The 20,811-nt window shown below is 45.3% G+C and overlaps 1 protein-coding gene across 3 annotated transcripts in view; it reads right to left on the reverse strand.

Annotated features, from left to right (window-relative positions):
- Window positions 1-20,811, reverse strand: part of COL4A2 (collagen type IV alpha 2 chain) — a 189,299-nt gene that overhangs the window by 46,864 nt on the left and 121,624 nt on the right. For all 3 annotated transcript variants that reach the window (XM_037038350.1, XM_037038349.1, XM_037038348.1), the window contains exons 12-22: window positions 19,530-19,571; window positions 17,697-17,795; window positions 15,964-15,999; window positions 15,301-15,351; window positions 14,332-14,376; window positions 10,535-10,588; window positions 9,636-9,702; window positions 5,951-6,061; window positions 5,302-5,451; window positions 1,459-1,551; window positions 18-178 (exon numbers count right to left, since the gene is read on the reverse strand). In XM_037038350.1, coding sequence (XP_036894245.1) covers window positions 18-178; window positions 1,459-1,551; window positions 5,302-5,451; window positions 5,951-6,061; window positions 9,636-9,702; window positions 10,535-10,588; window positions 14,332-14,376; window positions 15,301-15,351; window positions 15,964-15,999; window positions 17,697-17,795; window positions 19,530-19,571 — 909 coding nt within the window. The remainder of the gene's footprint in view (window positions 1-17; window positions 179-1,458; window positions 1,552-5,301; window positions 5,452-5,950; window positions 6,062-9,635; window positions 9,703-10,534; window positions 10,589-14,331; window positions 14,377-15,300; window positions 15,352-15,963; window positions 16,000-17,696; window positions 17,796-19,529; window positions 19,572-20,811) is intronic.

The following is a 20,811-nucleotide window of genomic DNA, read 5'->3' on the forward strand; positions in this document are numbered from 1 at the left end:
TACAATTTGTCTCTCACCTTGAGCCCTGGGAACCCAGGCGTGCCGTGGTGACCAGGGTCTCCTTGGAACCCTTTTCTTCCTGGCTCCCCATGGATGCCCGGGAAGCCCCTGGGTCCAGGTGGTCCTGGAAGACCCCTGATGAACTGATCATCGGCACATTTACAGTCCCCATAATCACCTGCAAAGTGAGGGAGAGGAAGGACTAGTTATTTACTCACGAAGTGTGGTCTTGGTTTTGCAGGGGCAGGAACATAAGCGTGGTGGGGGTGGGGCCTGGGGTGAGGGGAGGACCGAGGTAGCAGAGATGCCAACCACTCTGCTCTCCACACTCATGCGTGCAGTGGGAACGCTTACCCCCATTTCCTAGATGAGGAGAGTGAGTTACTTAAGTGTGCAGTCGTGGTCTCCTCTAGATGCAGAGTTCCAATGCAATGTTTACTAAGGATACTTAACCAATGGGAACATTTACAGAGGTGTGTGCGGAGTAGAAGAATGAATGATGAGGCCTCAGGGGTGAGGGGAAGAGACAGTGTTCCAGGGTCCAGGTGAAGGGAAAGCCATGACAAGAGCCATGGGCTTAGAAGCCAAGGTCATGGGTAAACAGGGAAAAAATGTGCCTCCTCTCCACTGCTGTCTTGCCATGACTAGATTCAGGGAGGCTGGTGCTGGTGGTAGGACAGGCTTCTCAGGGGAGAGGGGGCCAGTGGGGAAATGATGACGGAGGGGGCTCAGTGGGGCTGAGTCACACAGCTCGTCCACAGATGTCAGATCCCTGCAGGCAGCCCTATCCACGGGGGGCATGCACCTGTACACCCCACACATACCACAAAGGTCCAGATGTAGTTAAAGTGCGAACATGCGACCTACGCCCAGGAATGGGAGAGCTGAGCAAGCATCACCACGGTCCCTGACAGCCTCACAGGGAAGGGGCCACCTGGGCCAGCCCTTTCGTAGACAGGGTACTGAGCTAGGGGCAGTGTCCCTGAGATGCTGGGCAGGTCTTGTCACTCCTCTGAGCCTTGGACTCCTCACCCATTAGCCAATCCCTAACTCAGGGCATCACCCTTTGGATCCAACTAGATGATTTCTCTACAAGTATCCTGCAGTGGGCAGGTGCTTTGCAAACACTTGTTCCATTGCCCTGGAGCCAAGCACTGAAGTCAGCCTAAGAAATCAATGCTCATCTTTTTTGCCCATTGCTGGGCTCTGCACTCCCTGAAAATTCAGAGATGACGCTGGCAAATATAGAACAGAGAAGGGTGAATAAATGATTGCTGGGTGTGCCCAAAACGTGGCAGACATCACCTTCATTGCGGTGAAGTTTCCATGAAAGAAAGGACGCCCAGTGGGAAACTAGGGGATTGTGTTCATTTCAGAACCAGTGGGAAGGGTGACGTGTACTCAGATGGGCCAAGTCATCTCCCCGCCCCTTCTCTATTGTTCCCAGATGCCCCTTACCTTTCCATCCTTTCTGTCCCCGAGCCCCAGGGAAACCTGGAGCCCCAGGAAGGCCCTCCTGTCCTGGTCTTCCTTTAAGGCCAAAAAGGAAACCTAAGGAGAAAACGCACAGGGCGGCACATTAGCAGAGCCCGGGGAACCCCACATGTTGCTGAACCCCGGACCAGAAGGTTTTCCACCAGGTCTCCCAACAGAGACTAACGAAGTCCCACACACTCTAACTCCACTCCCAGACTCCCCATCAGAAAGAAATGAATACTGTTCTGTGGTCACTGTTTTCAGGGATGGATAGAAATGTGAGGGCCTATGAATTTTTTTCTTTTAAAGCCTAAAGATAAAAAACATTTGTTTTGAGAAATGAGTCCAAAGCAAGGTTTTAATTTTTCAACTATGTATTGGGTTGGCCAAAAAGTTTGTTTGGTTTGTTTTTTTCCGTAAGATGTCTCCAGTAGTGCTTAGTTGTTTTTAACTTCATTTAAAACAATTTTGTTAGATTGTATTGTGACAGCTGTCATATAAGCATGCATTAAAAAAACCCATAAAAATTGGTGAATTTTTGTGTAGCCATTTTAATACCGAAGATGGAAGAAAATAAGTGAATTTTCAGCGCATTATGCCTTATTATACTGAGAAAGGTAAAAACAACTGCAATGCAAAAAAAGATTTGTGCAGTGTATGAAAATGCTGTGACTCACTGAATGTATCAAACGTGGTTTGTGAAGTTTTGTGCTGGAAATCTCTCGCTGGACGATACTCCATGGTCAGGTGGACCAGTTGAAGTTGATAGCCATCAAATTGAGACATTAACTGAGAACAATCAAAGTTATACCATGCAGGAGATAGCCACCATACTCAAAATACCCAAATCAATAAGGTTATTGGTGAAAATGAAAAGTCTATCTTTTATTTTATGAAAGAAAAATATGCAGCTTTTGGCCAACCCAATATTTTGCAATTCCAAGACTACCAAAAGACTTCTGGTTTTCCAAAAGACAATAAATATCAAAATTAATTTGGTGCCCTGGCTGGTGTGGCTCAGTGCATTGAGCACCAGCCTGAGAACTGAAGGGTCTCTGGTTCAGTTCCCTGTCAGGACACATGCCTGGGTTGGGGGCATACAAGAGGCAGCCGATTGATGTTTCTCTCCCCCTCTCTCTAAAAATAAATATATAACATCTTTAGAAAGTAAATAAAAACATAAAAAATTAAGCATTTATTTTAAAAATAGCAATTCAGTTCCCTATTCTGTCCTTTCCTGGAAATGGGTTCTCACCTGAACATACTTCTCTCCCCATACACACACCACACACACTCCTTCCTCTTTTACTATCTTGGGTGCACACAAGTACACACATGTACACATGGAGTTTGTGTAATTAATATAGATAACTTGTGAACCATCTGGATTTGGTGTGGCAACTGGGATCAGGGTACTTCCGACCCGCCATCTGCAGAGCTCCAATAATTCCAAGCAGGGATATTTGGGCAAATGTGTTAAGAAATACAAACTAAAAGCCAATAAAATTCCCCAGGTCACATTTGAGAGGAGCGCCATCGTGTGGTGGGACTGGGGCTGCACATGCCCAGGAAACTGCTGAGTATGGAATCGGAGTCTCTCTGACTCCTGCTGTTCTCTCCATTGCTAAACCCTGCAGTGCTCATAGCTCCAAAGGTCCAATAAAACTCCTCCAACAAATTAAAATACATGCTGCCATACCTACCTTTTGGTAACTGAGAGGAGAGAATGAGGCAATTATGGAAGCAGAAAGGAAAGGAAAACACCAATTTAAAAAACTTCCGCTGTTTGGAAAAATGATACCATAATTTCACTATCAGAAAGCTCCAAGGTAACTAAATGTTTATGGAAAGGAGGCAATGACTATTGTTCCATGTAATCTGACCTTGATACACATTTAATATAATCTCTCTCATCCATCTATCTATCCATTCATCCGTTAAACATTTCTCCGGTGCCTACACGGTGCCCAGCAGTGTGTAGAAGCTGTGTATACAGTTGGAACAAAACTGACAGGATCTCATGGAACTTCCTGTTTGGATGTGGAGGTATACACCAGACACACCTTAGTAGAACAACACAGAACTTCAAATTATGGCCAGTGCTGTGTGAAGCTCAGAGAAAGTAATAGGCAATAGGAAAGTCACTCCCAAGAACTTGACACTCAAGACCTATAGAATAAGCCCTGGCTGGTGTAGCTCAGTGGATTGAGTGCGGGCCTGCAAACCAGACGATTGCGGTTTGATTCCCAGTCAGGGTACATGCTTGGGTTGCAGGCCAGTTCCTGGCAGGGGCCAGTTCCCTGCAGGGGATGCACGAGAAGCAACCATACATTGATGTTTCTTTCCTTCCCCTCTAAAAAGATAAATAAATAAAACATTAAAAAAAAGACCTATAGAATAAAAGCCAGCCAGCCAAGAGTGTGGGAGGGAATGTTCCCAGGAGAACATAAGCTCACCTAAAAGCCCCCGAGGTGGGAGGCAAACAGTTACTGGAGGGTGATGAGTGAGGAGCAGAATTATAGAAAGGGAGGTGAAGATCATGCAGCCTAGGGGGCTGAGAAATGGGGTTTGGAATTTATCCCAAGAGCAACAGGAAGTCGTTAAAGGGTTTTCAAGAGGAAAAGTTACACAACCTAATTTACGTGTGAAAGGGACACACTGGCTGTGTAGTCAGTTACCAGAAAGAGGAGGAATGGACACTGGTCACAAGTGGGTTGGTTATTCTGGCCAACTAAGCATGATACTGCGGTGGCTTTGATGATGGAGGTAGTGAAGTGATGGGCTGATTCAAGATCTGAGAGGCAGAATCACTAGGACTTGGTGATGGACTTGTAGTGTGGGTGAGTGAGATACTACAGTGACCCCCCAGCCCTCTGGCCTGAGCTCCTGGGCCTGCAGAGATGGGCGAGGCCCAGGACAGGGACGTGTGGGTGGGGGAGATGGGGAGCAGGAGACCCAGAGTTCTGTTCTGGGCACACGAAGTTGGAGGTGTCTGTGATACACACATTGGTGACTATGTGATGAGTTAACAGTTTGTATGAATTTGGAGCTCAGAACATGAAACTGGGGTGGAGACACGATGAAGGAGTGGGGGCATTGAACTTGTACTTCAGTGCATGTGAAAGGGTAATTCACTTAGGTAGAAAGTACAGAGAGAAAAAGGGGTCCAAGAATGAACTTCAAGGAACTCCATCATCTCCTGGACGGATAGGTAGAGGGGGAAACAAAAGAAAGAGCCAGCAATTTATTCTCCAAAAAAAAAAAAGGTCACTGGGATAACGGTAGGGAAGACAGTGGGGCAGCATCGTGGAAGGCCAGAGAAGGCAGTGTGTGAAGTGGGGGGTGTCATCCTTCTTGTCGCCAACTGCTGCTACCTATTCAGTTGTAGCTTTTGTTCTGCATGGGCTGGGAAGACAAGATTATCAAGTCTGCTGAAAATTGTTGATTAAACAGCAGAGAAAGGCTGCAAGTCAAGAAGTGAGGCCTCCACCCTGGAAGGTGGTGTCTGGAACTTGTCGCCCCATGGCTTTCTGCCCTCATCTGCTTCCAGACTGCCCCTCTCCAGGGTTCCACTGAAGGATGGATTGCGCTGGGGCCACCATCAGGCAACCCTTACTGTGTAATATCCATGGGACTGTTGCTACTCAACAGGTTGAGAAGCTTTTGCCCTTCTTCCATCAGCGGCTTTTTCTATTCACAACACAGAGCACCTGCTGTGCCCTCATCAGCTGCCTACTGCATGGGTTCACGACATCATTTAGCAGAAAGCCCAGGTGAAAATACGGCTGTGGCCATGCAGCCTCCTTTGAGTTTCTGTCCACTTACCATCTGGTCCCCGTGGTCCAGCAGGCCCTTGGATTCCTGGAAGTCCTGCCTTCCCTTCAACTCCTGGCGAACCGGGGTAGAGCGCAGGGATGCCCGGTTCTCCTATGAAGCCTTTGGGTCCCATTTCGCCTGGGGCGCCTCTCCGCCCACCTGAAAATCCAACAGCAATCAGCAGCAGTGTGAAACGTGTGCCATTTAACAGCCGAGCTGGCATTCCCGCCCACGGGAGCCCTCCAGCAGGGCTAGGAAATTTACAGTCCATTCAGTAACTTTAGGGGTGGATGCCAGTGCTATATTCCATTTCCATCTTTCAACCTCAGAAAAGCCCCTCTTCTTGCCTCCAAACAGTGGCCCCAGGGTTGCTACCAACACATGGAGGCAACGTTTGTTGATTGCCTGCGCCGCTCCCCGCAGCCTGTTGACAGAACCCTGCTAGTTACTCATCAGCAGCACAGTGTAACCTAGTGGGAGAGTTACTGTCACAGGGCCAATTGCTCTGACCACAACCAAATGTGGCTGTGAGACCCATTACAGCTGCTGAACCCAGCCTACAGGGAAGAGAACCAGCACCGACAAAGCTGTGCAGCTGGTGAGGGTCCCAAGGGGACACAGTTTCGGTCACAGTTTTGTTGCCATGGAACCACATTACCTTCACTTATGCTGGATGTGCCAGGGAAGCCTACTGGGCCAGGGTCCCCTGGCAGACCCCGTGTTCCTGGATCCCCATGGGCCCCTGGAGATCCTGGGTCACCTCTGCCACCTGGAACGAGACAGGCCCCACAGTAAGAATAAGGCTGTTGTCTGGGACTAAGGACAGATGTTCACCTTTTCACTGAATGCATGTGGGCCAATACCCTGCACACTGCGTGAGGCACAACGGGGGTCCAAGTGTTTAATACATGATGGCCCCTGTTTTCAAGGAACTCATTCCCAATCAGAGAGGTGGAGACAAGGTTCCTACAAATATCATAACACAGAGAGGCACATAATGCCGAAAAGGTACAGAGTGGTTCAAAGGAGGGAAAGATTATTTGGGGGGAAAATCTGATATTGAGGGACCATGGAGAATAAAAACAATAGAAGTAGATTTTTGAGCTACTGCTGTGTGCACTAGGCTCAGCACGAAATGCTTCACATACATTTGATTTCCATAAAACCATGTGGCATTCACGTTTCCTAGAGCAGGTCACCTGACAGTTGTGTTCTGGGCAGGGGTAAAGTGTGAGGAGACCGGGAACAAGTCCAGGCTGAAAGTACAGAGCTGGTGGAACGTCAGGTTGGATGAGCCGAGTCTAATGTGAGATTGGTAAAAGAACTGCCGTGATTAAGAATCCTCCCATGCACGAGGCAATGTGCTTCTCTTCCCCTGTGCCCCAGCTCCTGCCTGGATTGGCTTTTTGTAACTCTTTGCTGGATGAATAATATATGAATGCTTTTACAAGCCTTATCCATAAATAAACATAAAGTGGCATCACTAAGTTCTGAACTTGGCATGTTGGATAAAGACACACCGAAGTAGTCATTAAACTGACACATGGGCCACACCTAAGCAGGACAGTGAGTCCCTGACCCCTGGGCGTATTCGATATGATAGGGGTGAGTCAGATGATCTACTGGGTGAAGGAAAGAAGCATCACAGCATTTTTATTTAAAAATCCCATCCTTTAAAATCTGTATCTGATGTGTAAATTTTAGCATGCATGTCACTCATTCAGATAAGTATTTACTGAGCACCTACTACTTGCCTGAGTCTGTTCTAGAAACTGGGGATACAGTAGTGAACCACACGGGCTAATCTCTGCATCCATGAAAACTCATATAACATGGGCAAGTAATCCATCCATAAATATATGTACGATTATTTGGAGGAATGCTCAAAACATTTTTCAAAAACATTATTTTTCTTTTCTTTTTAAATTTTTATTGATTTTTTAAAAATATATATTTTATCGATTATGCCATTAGTTGTCCTATTCCCCCCTCCCCCACCATTCTCCCCCTTTAGTTTATGTCCACGTGTCTCAAGTTCTTTAGATTCTATATTTCCCATACTGTTCTTGCCCTCCCCCTGTCTATTTTCTACCTACCATCTATGCTACTTATCCTCTGTACCTTCTCCCCGCTTCTCCTCCTCCCACTCCCCTGTTGCTAACCCTCCATGTGATCTCCATTTCTATGGTTCTGCTCCTGATCTAGCTGTCCTCTTGATTTGCTTTTGTTTTAGGTGTGGTTGTTAATAGCTGTGAGTTTGCTGTCCTTTCACTGTTCCTATTTTTTATCTTCTTTTTCTTAGATAAGTCCCTTTAACATTTCATATAATAAGGGCTTGGTGATGATGAACTCCTTGAATTTGATCTTATCTGAGAAGCACTTTATCTGTCCTTCCATTCTAAATGAAAGCTTTGCTGGATAAAGCAATCTTGGCTGTAGGTCTTTGGATTTCATGACTTGGAATACTTCTTTCCAGCACCTTCTTGCCTGTGAGGTGTCTTTTGAGAAATAAGCTGACAGTCTGATAGGAACTCCTTTGTAGGTGACTGTCCCCCTATCTCTTGCTGCTTCTAGTATTCTCTCCTCTTTAATGTTGGCTAATGTAATTATGATGTGCCTTGGTGTGTTCCTTCTTGGGTTCAACTTCTTTGGGACTCTCTGAGCTTCCTGGATTTCCTGGAAGTCTATTTCCTTTGCCAGACTGGGGAAGTTCTCCTTTATTATTTGTTCAAATAACTTTTCCACTCATGGCTGTTCCTCTTCCCCTTCTGGTACCCCTATAATTCGGATGTTTGAATGTTTAAAGATGTCCTGGAGGTTCCTAAGCCTCTCCTTATTTTTTTGAATTCTTGTTACTTCATGTTTTTCTGTTCGGTCATTTTTTTCTTCTTTCTGGTCCACCCCCTTGAGTCCCAGTTTCCTTTCCATCACTATTGTTTTTCTGTGCATTTCCCTTCATTTCAATTAGTTTAGCCTTCATTTGTTCCTCTAATTTGTGACTAAAATGAACCAGTTCTGTGAGCATCCTGATCACCAGTGTTTTGAACTGTGCATCTGACAGGGTGGCTATTTCTTGGTTGCTTAGAGTTATTGGCTCTGAGACTTTGAGTTCTTCTTGAGCCATAATGTTTTGGTCTGTTCATGCCTATTGTGTATGAGGGGTGGAGCCCTAGGTGTTCACCAGGGCGGGTCGACCCAGTTGCTGGGTTGTAATGCTGTATATGGGGGTGGGGTCAGAGAGGGGCAATGGCGGTGCCCTCTGCTGCTTCCCACTGCTGGGGCCTGAGTGTGGTCTGTCTCACCGCTCTATCCTTTGCTGCTTTATCTGCACACGAATGTGTGACCATGGTTAGCCTGCTGCCTTGAGCCCTCACTGGGTCCACCTGTTGTCACCCCATGCCTGGGATCTGCCAACTGCCACCTGCGCGCCTAGGTTGGTCTGGCTGTTTTCCTGCTCCGCCAGCCACTGGCTCCACCCCTCTTACCAGTCAGGCTGAATAGTTCATTGTTGTAGGACTTCCGTATAGTTCAATTTTCTGTATTTTGGTTGCGTTTTTGTTACTAACACTTTGTTTCTTTAAACTTGGTTGTGCGAGGAGGCACAGTGTTTCCACCTATGCCCCATCTTGGTCGGAAGAAGACCAAAAACATTATTTAGAAGGATGTACATTCAAAACTGTTGCTCTTACCACAGAATTTGAATTATATTTCAGGACAATCTTACCAACTTGGAGGCTGAGCTAAGATAACAAGATGAGCATGAGCCACAACACACACAAAATCCTTCATTTACACACACAGGTCAACTGGGACAGCGGAGCGTCTGCCTAGGTAGTTGTTCATGTGCACATATCTGGGGAGTTAGCTCCTTGAAGTCTAAAAGGATGAGACTGTCTCCAAGGTTAGAGCACGTGATCAGCACTGGTTCCAGACCGTCGAGCAGAGGGTAGCTCCTGTGTGCCTTGGTAGCTCTGGAGACTGGGGAAGGTGGTTGGGCCAGCCGCCATGGAGCCCTGAGGTGCAGAAGGACTGGATTTCTTCAGTGAGACCATGGGTGGCGAAGCCAGAGCCTGCACGAGGTGTGCAGCACTGGAAAAATTTCCCAACAGAGGGGTATCACCAGGAAAGTGGGGGGGGTGCTCTCTCAGACCTCAGGCAAAGTGAGGCTTTCCTGGGATAGCACATTGAAGCCATGAGGGAAGGTGCACACAAAACAGATTCTACAAAGCCGTGGTCTGAGCATCTTTTGTTTTACTTAGATAAATCTTTCTTGAAAGTTCATGACCCTGTGTCCCTAACAGAAGAGAATGGACACTCTCATGAAAGAGAAGTTGCATACAAACCTTTAGCCAGGGAAGGATGGGGGAAGGGGGCAGGTAGGCCTGGGAGGCCTCGGTCACCCACTTCTCCCTGGAGGAAAAAAAAAAGAGGAAAACAGAAGAACGTGAGACCAACCTTTTGGAGTTTTGGACCTAGCAAACTCTTCTGAGTAATCGAACCACAGACTCTGCTGGGGCTGCATCTCCATTATGCTGAGGCACTGAGTCCAGGCATCCCTGACACACTGAGAGACAACCACGTGGGCTGTGCCAATGTCACTTTGAAATCCTTGTCAGATACCAGACCCAGTCAGGAGGCTGCTTTCTGCAGGGTGAGCTGCTTCATGGTGGAGAATGGTATCCGAGTCAGCCTGCGGGGTGAGCTGGGGGTGACTCGGCAGCATCCTGATACAACGCCGTCTGGGTTATAAGAGCTAATGACTCTGAGCCTCACTGGGCCCCACAGGCCTGCGAGTCCCCGTCCTCTCCAGACATGGCCCCATGGAGCAGGAAAGGCGCTTTCTTTGGCTAGTGTCCCCATCAGCTGGTGTAGCTGGAGCCCACCTGGTACTCAGCCGACTGGGTTTTACTGCCCTGCCAGCCCATGCAAGATCTAAACACGTCAGTCACACCCTCCCTTGGGAACCAGGGGTGCCCCACCCTCTTGTTACTGCAAAGTCTCTCCCACAGCCCTGCTGGTTCACTCTGCCCCAGGCGCGGCCTCTGCCCGCATGGCCTGTAGCATCATAAGGCTGGGATATACACGACTAACGAATGAACGTCCATCTCATCTCCCCACTGCTGGGTATTGTGTGTCCGGGTACCTATTCTTAGATAGGACAGACACCACCTCCCTGTCCAACATGGGCAGCAGGAGGCCATTAGAACACCACCCAAAGAGAGGAACTGGAAACCAAGCTCACCTTGGGTCCTCGGGGCCCATCAGGGCCTGGGTAGCCATCCAGTCCTCTGCTTCCCTGCAGGAAAGATGTTTGGTGCTTATTCTTATCTCTGAAATTTCAAGGACTGACCAAAAGACCTTTATTATGTTTCAGAAAATTAACAATAATTCATTAAAATCACCTCCTACCCAGTCTCTGTTTAATTTTTTTCTGATTTTGGTTTCAAAAATGTTTTCTTAAAGTGGCTTTGTTTGAGTCAGGACCCAAAGTCAAAACATGACAATTGGCTGATGTGTCTCTTAATCTTCTCATAATTCATAATAGTTTCTTCTTCCTTCCTACTTTTTTGGTAACTTTTTGTTGTTGTTTTTGAAGAAACCCCGTCATCGACACTGCAAATAGCCAACGTGGGGGACTGGACCCACCTCGCCCTCACGGTGTGTGTAACGTGCTGCTCTTTCCCTTCTATTTCCTCTAAATTACTGTTAGATCCAGAGGCTTCTTAAGGCTCAGGGTCACCTTCTGAGCGAGAAGTGTTGGCGGAGGCTGCTTTGTCCTTCCTTTCTACTGCGCCCCTTCAGGAGGCCCAGAGGCGGAGTCTCTGAGGGTTTATACTCGATCAGCGGGGTCGAGTGCCGACAACCTGGTGCATCTACTAAAACCTTCCTCCCAGACAGGTTTTGAGAAATTTCCGTTAACACCAAATAGGAGCATTAAAGCCTCTCTGTTTAGACTTTTTCTTCTTTGTTGAAGAAACTCTCTAGTGCTAACTGTTGCTTTCTAATTCCCTCAGCTACGCATCAGAAAAACCCCTATTGTATTTGGGTACACATGTAAAGTTTTAAAAATAATCTAGAAACTTATTCCATCTTGCTAAAGAATACATACAGTTGACCCCCCAAATTTGAATGCCAGCTGCAAGGGGTAAAAAAAAAAAAGGACATTACATAATTATATTACAAGATATTTTGAAATCTAGGGGCATTTAGGCTGAAAGTCATGTTGTTCAGAATGAACTCAGATTGGTGTTTTTCATGGTGGGTCCATAATTTAGACTGACTTTCTTTTACACTAAGTAAAGCTGGAGATTCAAAAGTGAAGGTACCATTTTCCGATAGGAAAGATGATTTCCTCTTTAGAGGCCACCTCATGAGATATGTGAGGGATCACTAAAGAGCTTGCCAATGACGGGGTAGTTGGCAAATAGGCATCCAGTCGAGGCTGTGTCCAGGGCTGACACAACCATCCAGCTCAAAAATACGCTGGACTTTGTCACATCTACTCACCATTCCAGGACACCCTACACTGCTCAGCCATGCTGACGTCATTAACAAGCAGTAACAAGCATCCCCAGAACTAGTTAAAGTTCTATCAATCCCTGGAGAAATGAGGGAGGAGTAGCTGATTCTTTGCTCCAGTACAGAAAGAAAAATCTTTCCCAGAATCTTCTCTTTTTTGGTTTATCCTATTTCGATACATTGTGTATGTTGGTGTTCACAGTTGCTCCTTGGAGCTGCCTTTGATTACTGGTTCCATTCTACAGCCTAAAACTAAAGTCTGTAAGTACAACTGAGACGTTAGCTAGGGAGCCATGGCAACTTGGCAAGTTAAGATAACACATGGTAGACATGTCTATGATGCAGTGTGGCAGTAACAGGCAGGACAACTTGGCCATGTGTGTATCCTGGGCATTTCCTATGTTTAGAGTCGAGGAAACGATTTCCTCACAGCCTCTGAGCTGCCCCACTTAATTGGAAGCATCTGCACCTCCCCAGTTGTTGCAAGTGCAGAAAGCAAGCTGGAAAACGTGAGCCCTGGATCCCAACATCTGGGCAACAGCAGTCAGACGCCCTAGGGGGTCAGTGCCTGGTGAACATCCTGTCCTTCATTAACTTTTGAGTTCTAGGGGGTGGCTATGTTGAACGGCATTTGAAAAACACTATAATTCCTTAATGTTGGGTGTAGAAAAACAAAGCATAATTATGATTGCACTAGCACATGGCAGGCAATCAAAGTATTAACAGTTGTACTTTAATTACTTGGAGTGGGTTGAAACAAATTACTTTTAAATTGTAACGTTTGCTTTACTCCTCTGTGACTTTACAGCACTTGCATACTATAATCCCTAAACCAGAAATTGGCCTTTTGGCCTTTAGTTGGGAGTACTGCAAGGACAGCAGCTGGCTCCAGGCACACAACCTTTGGGGGTACTCCTATCAGTTACTAATGTTCTGAGAGGATGGGTGTAACCAGGGGCCAACCCTGGTGGAGTTTAAGATAAAAGGACAGGAATAGGAAAGATATGATTGATTGGGGTTGCAGGAAGGAATCAAGGTTGGAATTAATTGTGGCCAAAACCAGAATATAGAAGCAGGATGCCTGAGTCTAGGGCTGACGGAGGTCAGAAACCAAATCTGGGAGGTCAAGTCCCCTCTGGAGTTGCAGGGGCGCTGACAAGACCCGTTGCTCACTACCAGGGTCCTTATGGCTCTCCAGTCACTCAGTGGAGCCATGAGCAGCAGTCTGGTCTGGAGGCTGAACCAATTATTTATTTATTCATTGTTTTTAAAGTGGGTGGGGTAGGGTGAGGGGGAGAGGGAGAGAGAGAGAGAGAGAGAGAGAGAGAGAAAGAGAGATCAATTTGTTGTTCCATTTATTTATGCATTCATTGGCGGATTCTTGCATGTGCCCTGACTGGGGATTGAGTCTGCAGCTGTGGTATATCGGGATGATGCTCTAACCACGTGAGCATCCTGGCCAGGGCTGAATTAATTCTGTAAAAAACACCTATTTCTATGTACCTATGAGCACTGAGTTATGCAAGTACTAGCCCAGGGGCCCCAGGACGTGGGTGCCATAACGCTGACTGCATGGCCGCTGAACAGAGCAGGCAGCTGGAAACCACGGTGAGGGGCTCATTAAGCAAACACGGTCCATCCATTTACTGCGCTTCTATAGCTTATTAGCAGAACTATGTATGTGTGGACGCACTCACGTGGGACAATATCCAAGGCACACGAGATGAAAAACAAGTGGCAGAACGATACAGATATTTTTATTTTCTGTGGTTAAGTTATATGCATGTAAAAAGGCATGTCCTTGGTATACCAGTACTTATCGGAAACGGTACCCACAGAGCTCTGAGCAGTAGCTGCCTCTGGGCAGAATGCTGGGGGCCTGTGACAGGGAGAAGAGGTACTACCTATTCTATGATCGAATTAGTGAAAATAACGCATAGTGAAGATAGTAAATAATTAATCAAAATACCTATTTCTCTGTATACTCTCTCATATGACCTAGCACTCAGACAATTCTAAGCCTGATCCGTTTTCACAATACATTTCTGATATAATGTTTTCTTCTCAAAACATTGCCAAAAATCTGCCTACAGGACACATGGAAAAAATAACTAATTGGGTCATCATTACAGATTTAAACAAAGTGTGAAAATGTGCGAGGTCAATATGTAGAACATGTAGGCCAACCCATCATCACCACGTTGACAACCTTCCTAAGCGAGACACAAAAATGACACAGAGGACGAGTGTGAGACTGGAAGGCATGGAGGCCGAGGTTGGTAGGGCTGGGGGAGGGGGAGGGAGAGAGTCGAAGGGCTGGTTTGCGAACATGAGAGAAATCTGACTCAAGCATTTCAAATGCTTTGGGACCAAGCATTACTTATGCTGTGGTAAATGAAGGAAAAATTAATTTTTTTCCTGGGGCCAATTTTTTTGTTCCTGGAATTCCATAGTCTTTAAGTTTGACCTTTACAAGAGGTTTCAGGCCTGGAGCTGATGGCATTTGTGCATCACACTTACTTTCTGTCCTTGTGCACCTTGTTCACCATCTACACCAGCGTAACCCTGCAGAGAACACAGAGCAGGAACAGCTTAGGACACCCAGCAACGTTTCCCCGAGGGCATCACCATGGCAGCTGACATGGCCTGAAACAACACTTTACCATGAAAGTACTGAAACCATCCGAAACTCCTTTTCTTTTCTAAGGGGGATGGCTGATATCAGTGACACTTTCATATAATATATCATATCTACCACTTAAAGAACTATGGAGAAATTCGTAAAGATGGTATGAATGGTAAAGATAACAAAAGGCCTGCGCCCCAAAGTTCTCGTGAGCCTCTGTTCTTATTTTGGAGCTTGTAACAGTTCTTTTTGTGGTAGTGGCTGCCACAAGGCAACTTTCTCTCAGTTTTGGCCACATTTCCCAGCTTGCTGTGGCTGGGTTTAGCCAGGTGACTGAGTTCTGACTGGTGGAGAGAGGGCCAAAGTGGCAGGTACCATTTCAGGCCACCATCTGAGGAGGTCTGCCCTGGGGCATGGGAGACACAGGTGGCCGAATTTCCTTGGGAAGAGACAGTCCTGTGCCATGCCCCACCCACCGGGGATATTTTTGTTGGATTCTTAGGGTAGCAAGAAATCAACTTCCTGTGTGCTGCAATCAGCCTACATTTTTGTTACCACAGATTAATTTAGCCTAACTAATATCAGCAGAAATGTGTTTGTGTTCTGTTCCTACCTTTCTCCGAAAGCACGTCCAAGGTTTAAAAAACCACAGTTATTGGATAACGACATGTCAATCTCATCTACTGTAGCCAGTGGCCTACTCTGGTTTGGGGTGTGTGGGGGGGAATGGGAGTATGAGGCAAATAATTCTGCACTTTTGGCTTAACTTTGCTGTGAACCAAAACCTGCTCCAAAAAAACTAACACTGATTGAAAAATCAAATCAAAACAAAAGAAGCCACAATTATGGAACAGAGATTTTACCCGGAGTCCTGGGAAGCCCATGATTCCTTCTTCTCCCTTCAACGAAATGCCCTAGGAGAGAACACGGAGACCTGAGGGAGAGGCTGGCACTCCCCCCGGCACCTGCTGAGGAGTTCTGTTTCTCTGCAGCCTGACTGGGGCCAGCCTGCCTCTGGGGTTCCTAGTCCAGCTCAGTGAGATGGCAGGTTCACACGGATCTATGAGTCCGTCTGGGTCACCACACACCCAGGTGTCACCTGCCATCGCCACACAGTGAGTGACGATTCGGGAGGACAGGGAGTAAATACGGGGGCAGGCATGACGGAGATGAAAGAGAGGGCAAAGCCATCACCAACCAGTTTAAGCCCCCAGAACAGAGGCAGGGCCTGCCCAGCCCCTCCACCCATACATCTGCTCTTTTAAAATATTTCGGTTCATTTTATGAACTTCACAAAATGCTAATTATCTGGTGTGAATTATGCAATAAGGAAGACATTCTCAAACTATTTTCTGGAAATAAAACCTCATAAAAATCAATGATAATACTTTCTTGCCGTAGACAAATGGGCTGGAAACCACCAGTCCATGAGCCCTGAGGACCCCTGCGCATTCCCTCAGGGCAACGGGGTCACCGAGGATCTGGGAACCACCAGTGAGCAGAAACATCTTTGCTGCTTGACTTACCACTCTTCCTTGTTCCCCTGTGCTTCCTTTCTCACCCTGCGAAGAAAATGAAAAATAGGAAATTAATTTGAGAATAGCAATATTTAAGATTAATCAGGGTTATGATATGAAATGAAAAGTATTTAACAAAACTTTAAACAATCATTATAAATGGAAGAAAGCTGTATTTTGCAGTTCCACAATTCGAGGAAAAATGTGTATTATTTCTTCTGGATATTCATAACGTAACTTTAAGTGCATTATTTTGATGTGACTTCATGGCTGCCTCTGCGTGGTTGCCTTGATGACCGCAGAGCTGCAAGCATGTATGCTGTGCTGTGCTGGGAGAACATGCCCAGAGAAGAGCCCTGAATTATAATATTCATGTAAATAAAATATTAGAAGGATTTTCTGAGGAAAAGGCACATTTGGAATATATTAAGACCCCAAGCAAGAGTGGCTTTGGAAAGAAATGCCAACTCTGTATGATCCAGTTTTTCATTTCTCTTGGTCTAAAATGGGGAAAGAAATATAGTGACTGGCCCATCCTTCCTCTCAATCACTGCTAAGATAGCGCCCAGATCCCTGCAGACCAACACTGCCCCCTGCAGGCTGGCTAGGCCCCAGGCGTGGACCACCTCTCTGGATGGCAGAAAATTAAGGAAATGTGTTCTGGAAGCTTGAGCATCTCAGAGTGGATCGAACCTGCTCTGGTCTTGCTCCATCCTCAACTCTGGACAGAGGCCCTACCTGGCTGATGGCCAGGTCACCTCTAGGAGCCAGAAGCTGACTCGGAATCCATCCTGACAACTCAGTGGAGCCCCTGTTCCTGCCCGGCTGTCCAGGGACATCCATCTCACTTTGTCAGCTGCAGACAACCACCTGCTTCTGACAATTTCTTCTGGCACTTCTGCCTTGCACCAGCCACCCTCCAGGCCACTTTTGTCAATGGTCAGTCACCTATCACTCAGCCCAGCTGCCCGGATTCAGTTCCTCACTAAGGCAGTGGTCATGTCTACCTCTCCCATCATGGCCAAGCACCCAACTTGACAGATACTTGAGTGTTGGAAATTATATTCTGTGTTTGGGGTTTTTATTTTGGTTGACTGGGCCCGACTGCATCCTGGGTGTTTCACCTGTGGCTCCCTGTCACCCACTCCACAGCTCCACCAGGTCAGTCTTACAGTCTCCAGTTGGTACAAGGGAACACCAAGCTTAGGGAGGCGAAGTGGCCCAGCTGAATGAGTCAGTGGTAGAGCAGGATATTTCTATTGACTCCAGAAGTATGTTTTTAATCAACTGAAACCTTAATAGACATTATAAGGGCCACAAAATCAATTTGGATGAACCCCACCCCCCACAATTATTCTTTATGTCAGCAAAGAGTAAAAGCAGGCTTATTTTGCAGACTACAGTGTTTTGTCAGATAGTTCCATATACTGGGTTTGAATTGTGCTCTGAACATAACCTGTGTCTGTACCAGAGACTCACACGCTTAAGGCTAGATTTGAGATTTAAAACAATGGATCCTCGTGTTGTTTCAAATTCACCACAATTGTTTAAGATGATGGGCTGATGCAGTTATTTGACTGAAAGAACAGTTGTGCTTTCGTGAACAATTGGATGATGAGGCCTTTTCCTCTTTGAGTGCGACTGTTTGAATAAAATGAAAAAAATGTATCTTTTTTCCCCGTGTCCCTCTCTTTTTTTAAGTTCAACTGGGAACACAGTCTGTTTTGGTGAAGCCCCTTTACCTTGTACAGATCTGGATGGAACACTTCCTTCGTGGGTCCTATCATCTCATGGTTGGTGTCTGATGGGATCCCATTGGGTCCTGGCTGTCCCATGTCACCCTGTGAATAGTTCAGCAAAGCAGTGTAGTCTTTGCACATTGAGAAGACACTACCAACATTTAATTACAGCATGATCCCACCGCAAACTTCATTTTTGCTCTTTGCATATTGCTTACCCCATGCATGTCAATTTTGTAGTGTTATATTTATAACGTACAACAAAAACCATAATTCAAAATGAAATAATCATAATTTATAAAATTATTTGTATTCCACTTGCGTTAATAATTGTGTTTGTGTAAAAGCTGGTTAGGTTGTTCATAATTTGGGGCTGTATTTGCTTCTGTGGAATTACTTCTTTATGACACATTTCTAAACAAGGAAATTATTAGGTCTGAGGGCTAAGTGTATTTATAATTCTTAACAGGTATCACTCTATTGATTTCTAGGATTGGTACCGAAATACGAGAAATGTCCAAGGAATGAATGATCACTCCAGTTTCACCACTACTTCACCCTTAAGGGTATTGTAACATAATAAAAAGTAGCATCTTTAATCAGTATAACATCTAAAGATTGTCTCGGTTTGTGTTTTTACAATTAGCAAGAATTACTCTTCTATGCAGTACACAGAGGTGAAACCAACAGATCTGCAACTTCGCTGAACAACTATCCCAACATAATATGCTGGCCTGACCTCCTGGGAACTCTGTGACATTAAAAGAAAGTTACGGTGGTTTCTTCAGCTCTTTCCATTTGTAAATTATATAATATCAGTCTGGGCCCAGGCCTCACATAATGTGAACGGGAGGAAACTGAGACGATGTGTTAGTACTCCGCAGTGTATCCTGAGTGCCTGCTAATACCATGCCTAAAAAATACCCAAATGTTTATTCATCTCCTCTTTACCTGTGGTTTTTTAAATTAACAATTTAGATAAACTTTTTGTAGATTACAGACATTAACTTCATACCCATTTTATATAATATGACTATTCTCTTCACCCAATTATTTCTTCCTAGGCTTATCCTCTTTTTATGGTATTTTACTATTTTGTTCTATTTCATTGTACAAGAATTTAAACGTTTATGTATTTAGATCTTCCAATACTTTTCTTTTATAGTTTTTTGGTATGGTATTATTAACACAAAGAACAAAGTCCTTTCAACACTTGAGTAGAGAAAGCCTAATGTGTTACTCAATCAAAAAGTAAAACAAAACGAAAACACTCAGATGCCACCGAATGAGCTACTGGGATTTACAGGTTTTGGGGCGAATGCGATGGGATTGCGTGTTGCTGAGTTTAGCTCACTGGGCGCGGGTGCCCTATGGAGTTTTTCATGTACACGATCTCGAGCAATCTGTTCAAAGGCTATGTGGTCTTTGAATCCTGGCACTGTGGGCAATTATAAGAGTCCACGGGATCCTCCTTCCTGCTTTTGAGCCCAACCAGAGCTGGCCACGTCACCTGGCCCCCTGGCTGGCTCCACATTAGTCTGAGGCTCTGGCTTCTGTCTCCTCAGTCACTCCCAGATTGCCCAAGTCAGAAAATGGCTGAAGTTATGTCTAGGGCAGAGGTCTGGGGCCACCCTGGAGGGTGCACTTTTACTCTCTTCTTGCTTCATAACTACGATTGAATTGTGTTTGATGACTTGGCACTTTATTATAATAATTATTTCCTATGCAAATGGTCTATTTGCAGATCATCTGAGGACAATATAAAGCAGTCATTACAATTTTTTCCTAACTACTAAACACTGCATGCATCTGCTCTAATCTATTACATTCCTTTACCTTTTCGCCCTTTTCTCCATAAAAACCAAGTCCTCTGTTGCCCTGAAAGATAAATAAGTTTCTGTCAGTTTTTAAAAGTCAATAATCATAGTAATATAGGTTTTTATTTTTAAAAAGACACCTAAAATTTATTTGCAACATAACTGGACAACTCTCCTTGCATTAACATTCTGTCTTTGCCTCCCAGAACTAATCACAAAAAGAAAGTTACTCAAACAGATAGAAACAGATTCATAGATGCAGAGATGAAACAGATGGTTGCCGGAGAGGAGGGTAGTTGGGGAGATGGGCGAAAAAAATGAAGGGATTGAGAAGGACAAATTGGCAGTTACAAACAGTCACAGGAATGTAAACTGGAGCATGAGGAATACAGTGTGTAATACTGTCAGAACTGCGTAGAGTGTTAGAAGGTACTAGATTTATTGGGGGGGAATCACTTCATAAATGTCTACCCACTATGCCGTACACCTGAAACTAATACAAAATAGTACTGCATGTAAACTGTAATTGAAAAAAAAGAAAGATACCATCTTTTGTTTGGCTATTTCCATATGTAAATGTGTAGCAAAAGTCAGAGCCAAGATATCACACAATACGAACAGGAGCAAACTGAGATGATGTATCAGCTGCAGAAGGTGGTACTTCACAGTGTATTCTGAGCATTCACTAAGACGAAACCTAAGTGATGGAACTCTGGGGTTCATAAAAATGATACGCTATTCATTTAATATAGAGAGGCTTTTAAGATATTTTTTATTTTATACTCTAAGCAAAACCTCAGAAATAGTGGACTAAGAGCAGCTATTTTGTTGCTTTTGGGAATAGTTTACTATTTGCCTTTTGAAATGTATTCTACTCTACAAACATCCTGATGGTTAGCAAACCGCCTATACCATCGACCCTGTCTGGACTAGAACGGTCCAGGGTTCACATGCTAAATGCTCCACTCTCCTTTAGTTCTCTGCACCACAGCGTGATCTGGGTGTCATGGCTGGTCAAACAGTCATTTTCTTCGACCAAGGCCTCATAGCTAATGAGTGGCAGCACTCGGTTTGATCCCAGGTCTTTTTGACTCTTAATCGTTCCTGTAGCATCTCTATAGGTTAGTGACTTGGAGCGCTTGATGGACCCTTCAGATTTAGAAAGTAGCCAACCCACCCCACCAAGGTGGGTCCCCCATTTGCAGATCGTGATTCATTCGCTCTTCTGCCTCAGCTATTTCTCGGTAAGATAATCCTAATTTCACATAAACACTTCCTATCCTATAATGATTTTAGGGGAT

This window comes from Sturnira hondurensis, unplaced genomic scaffold (assembly GCF_014824575.4).
Source record: "Sturnira hondurensis isolate 20B ecotype Veracruz unplaced genomic scaffold, ASM1482457v3 Scaffold0024333, whole genome shotgun sequence".
Lineage (NCBI taxonomy): Eukaryota > Metazoa > Chordata > Mammalia > Chiroptera > Phyllostomidae > Sturnira > Sturnira hondurensis.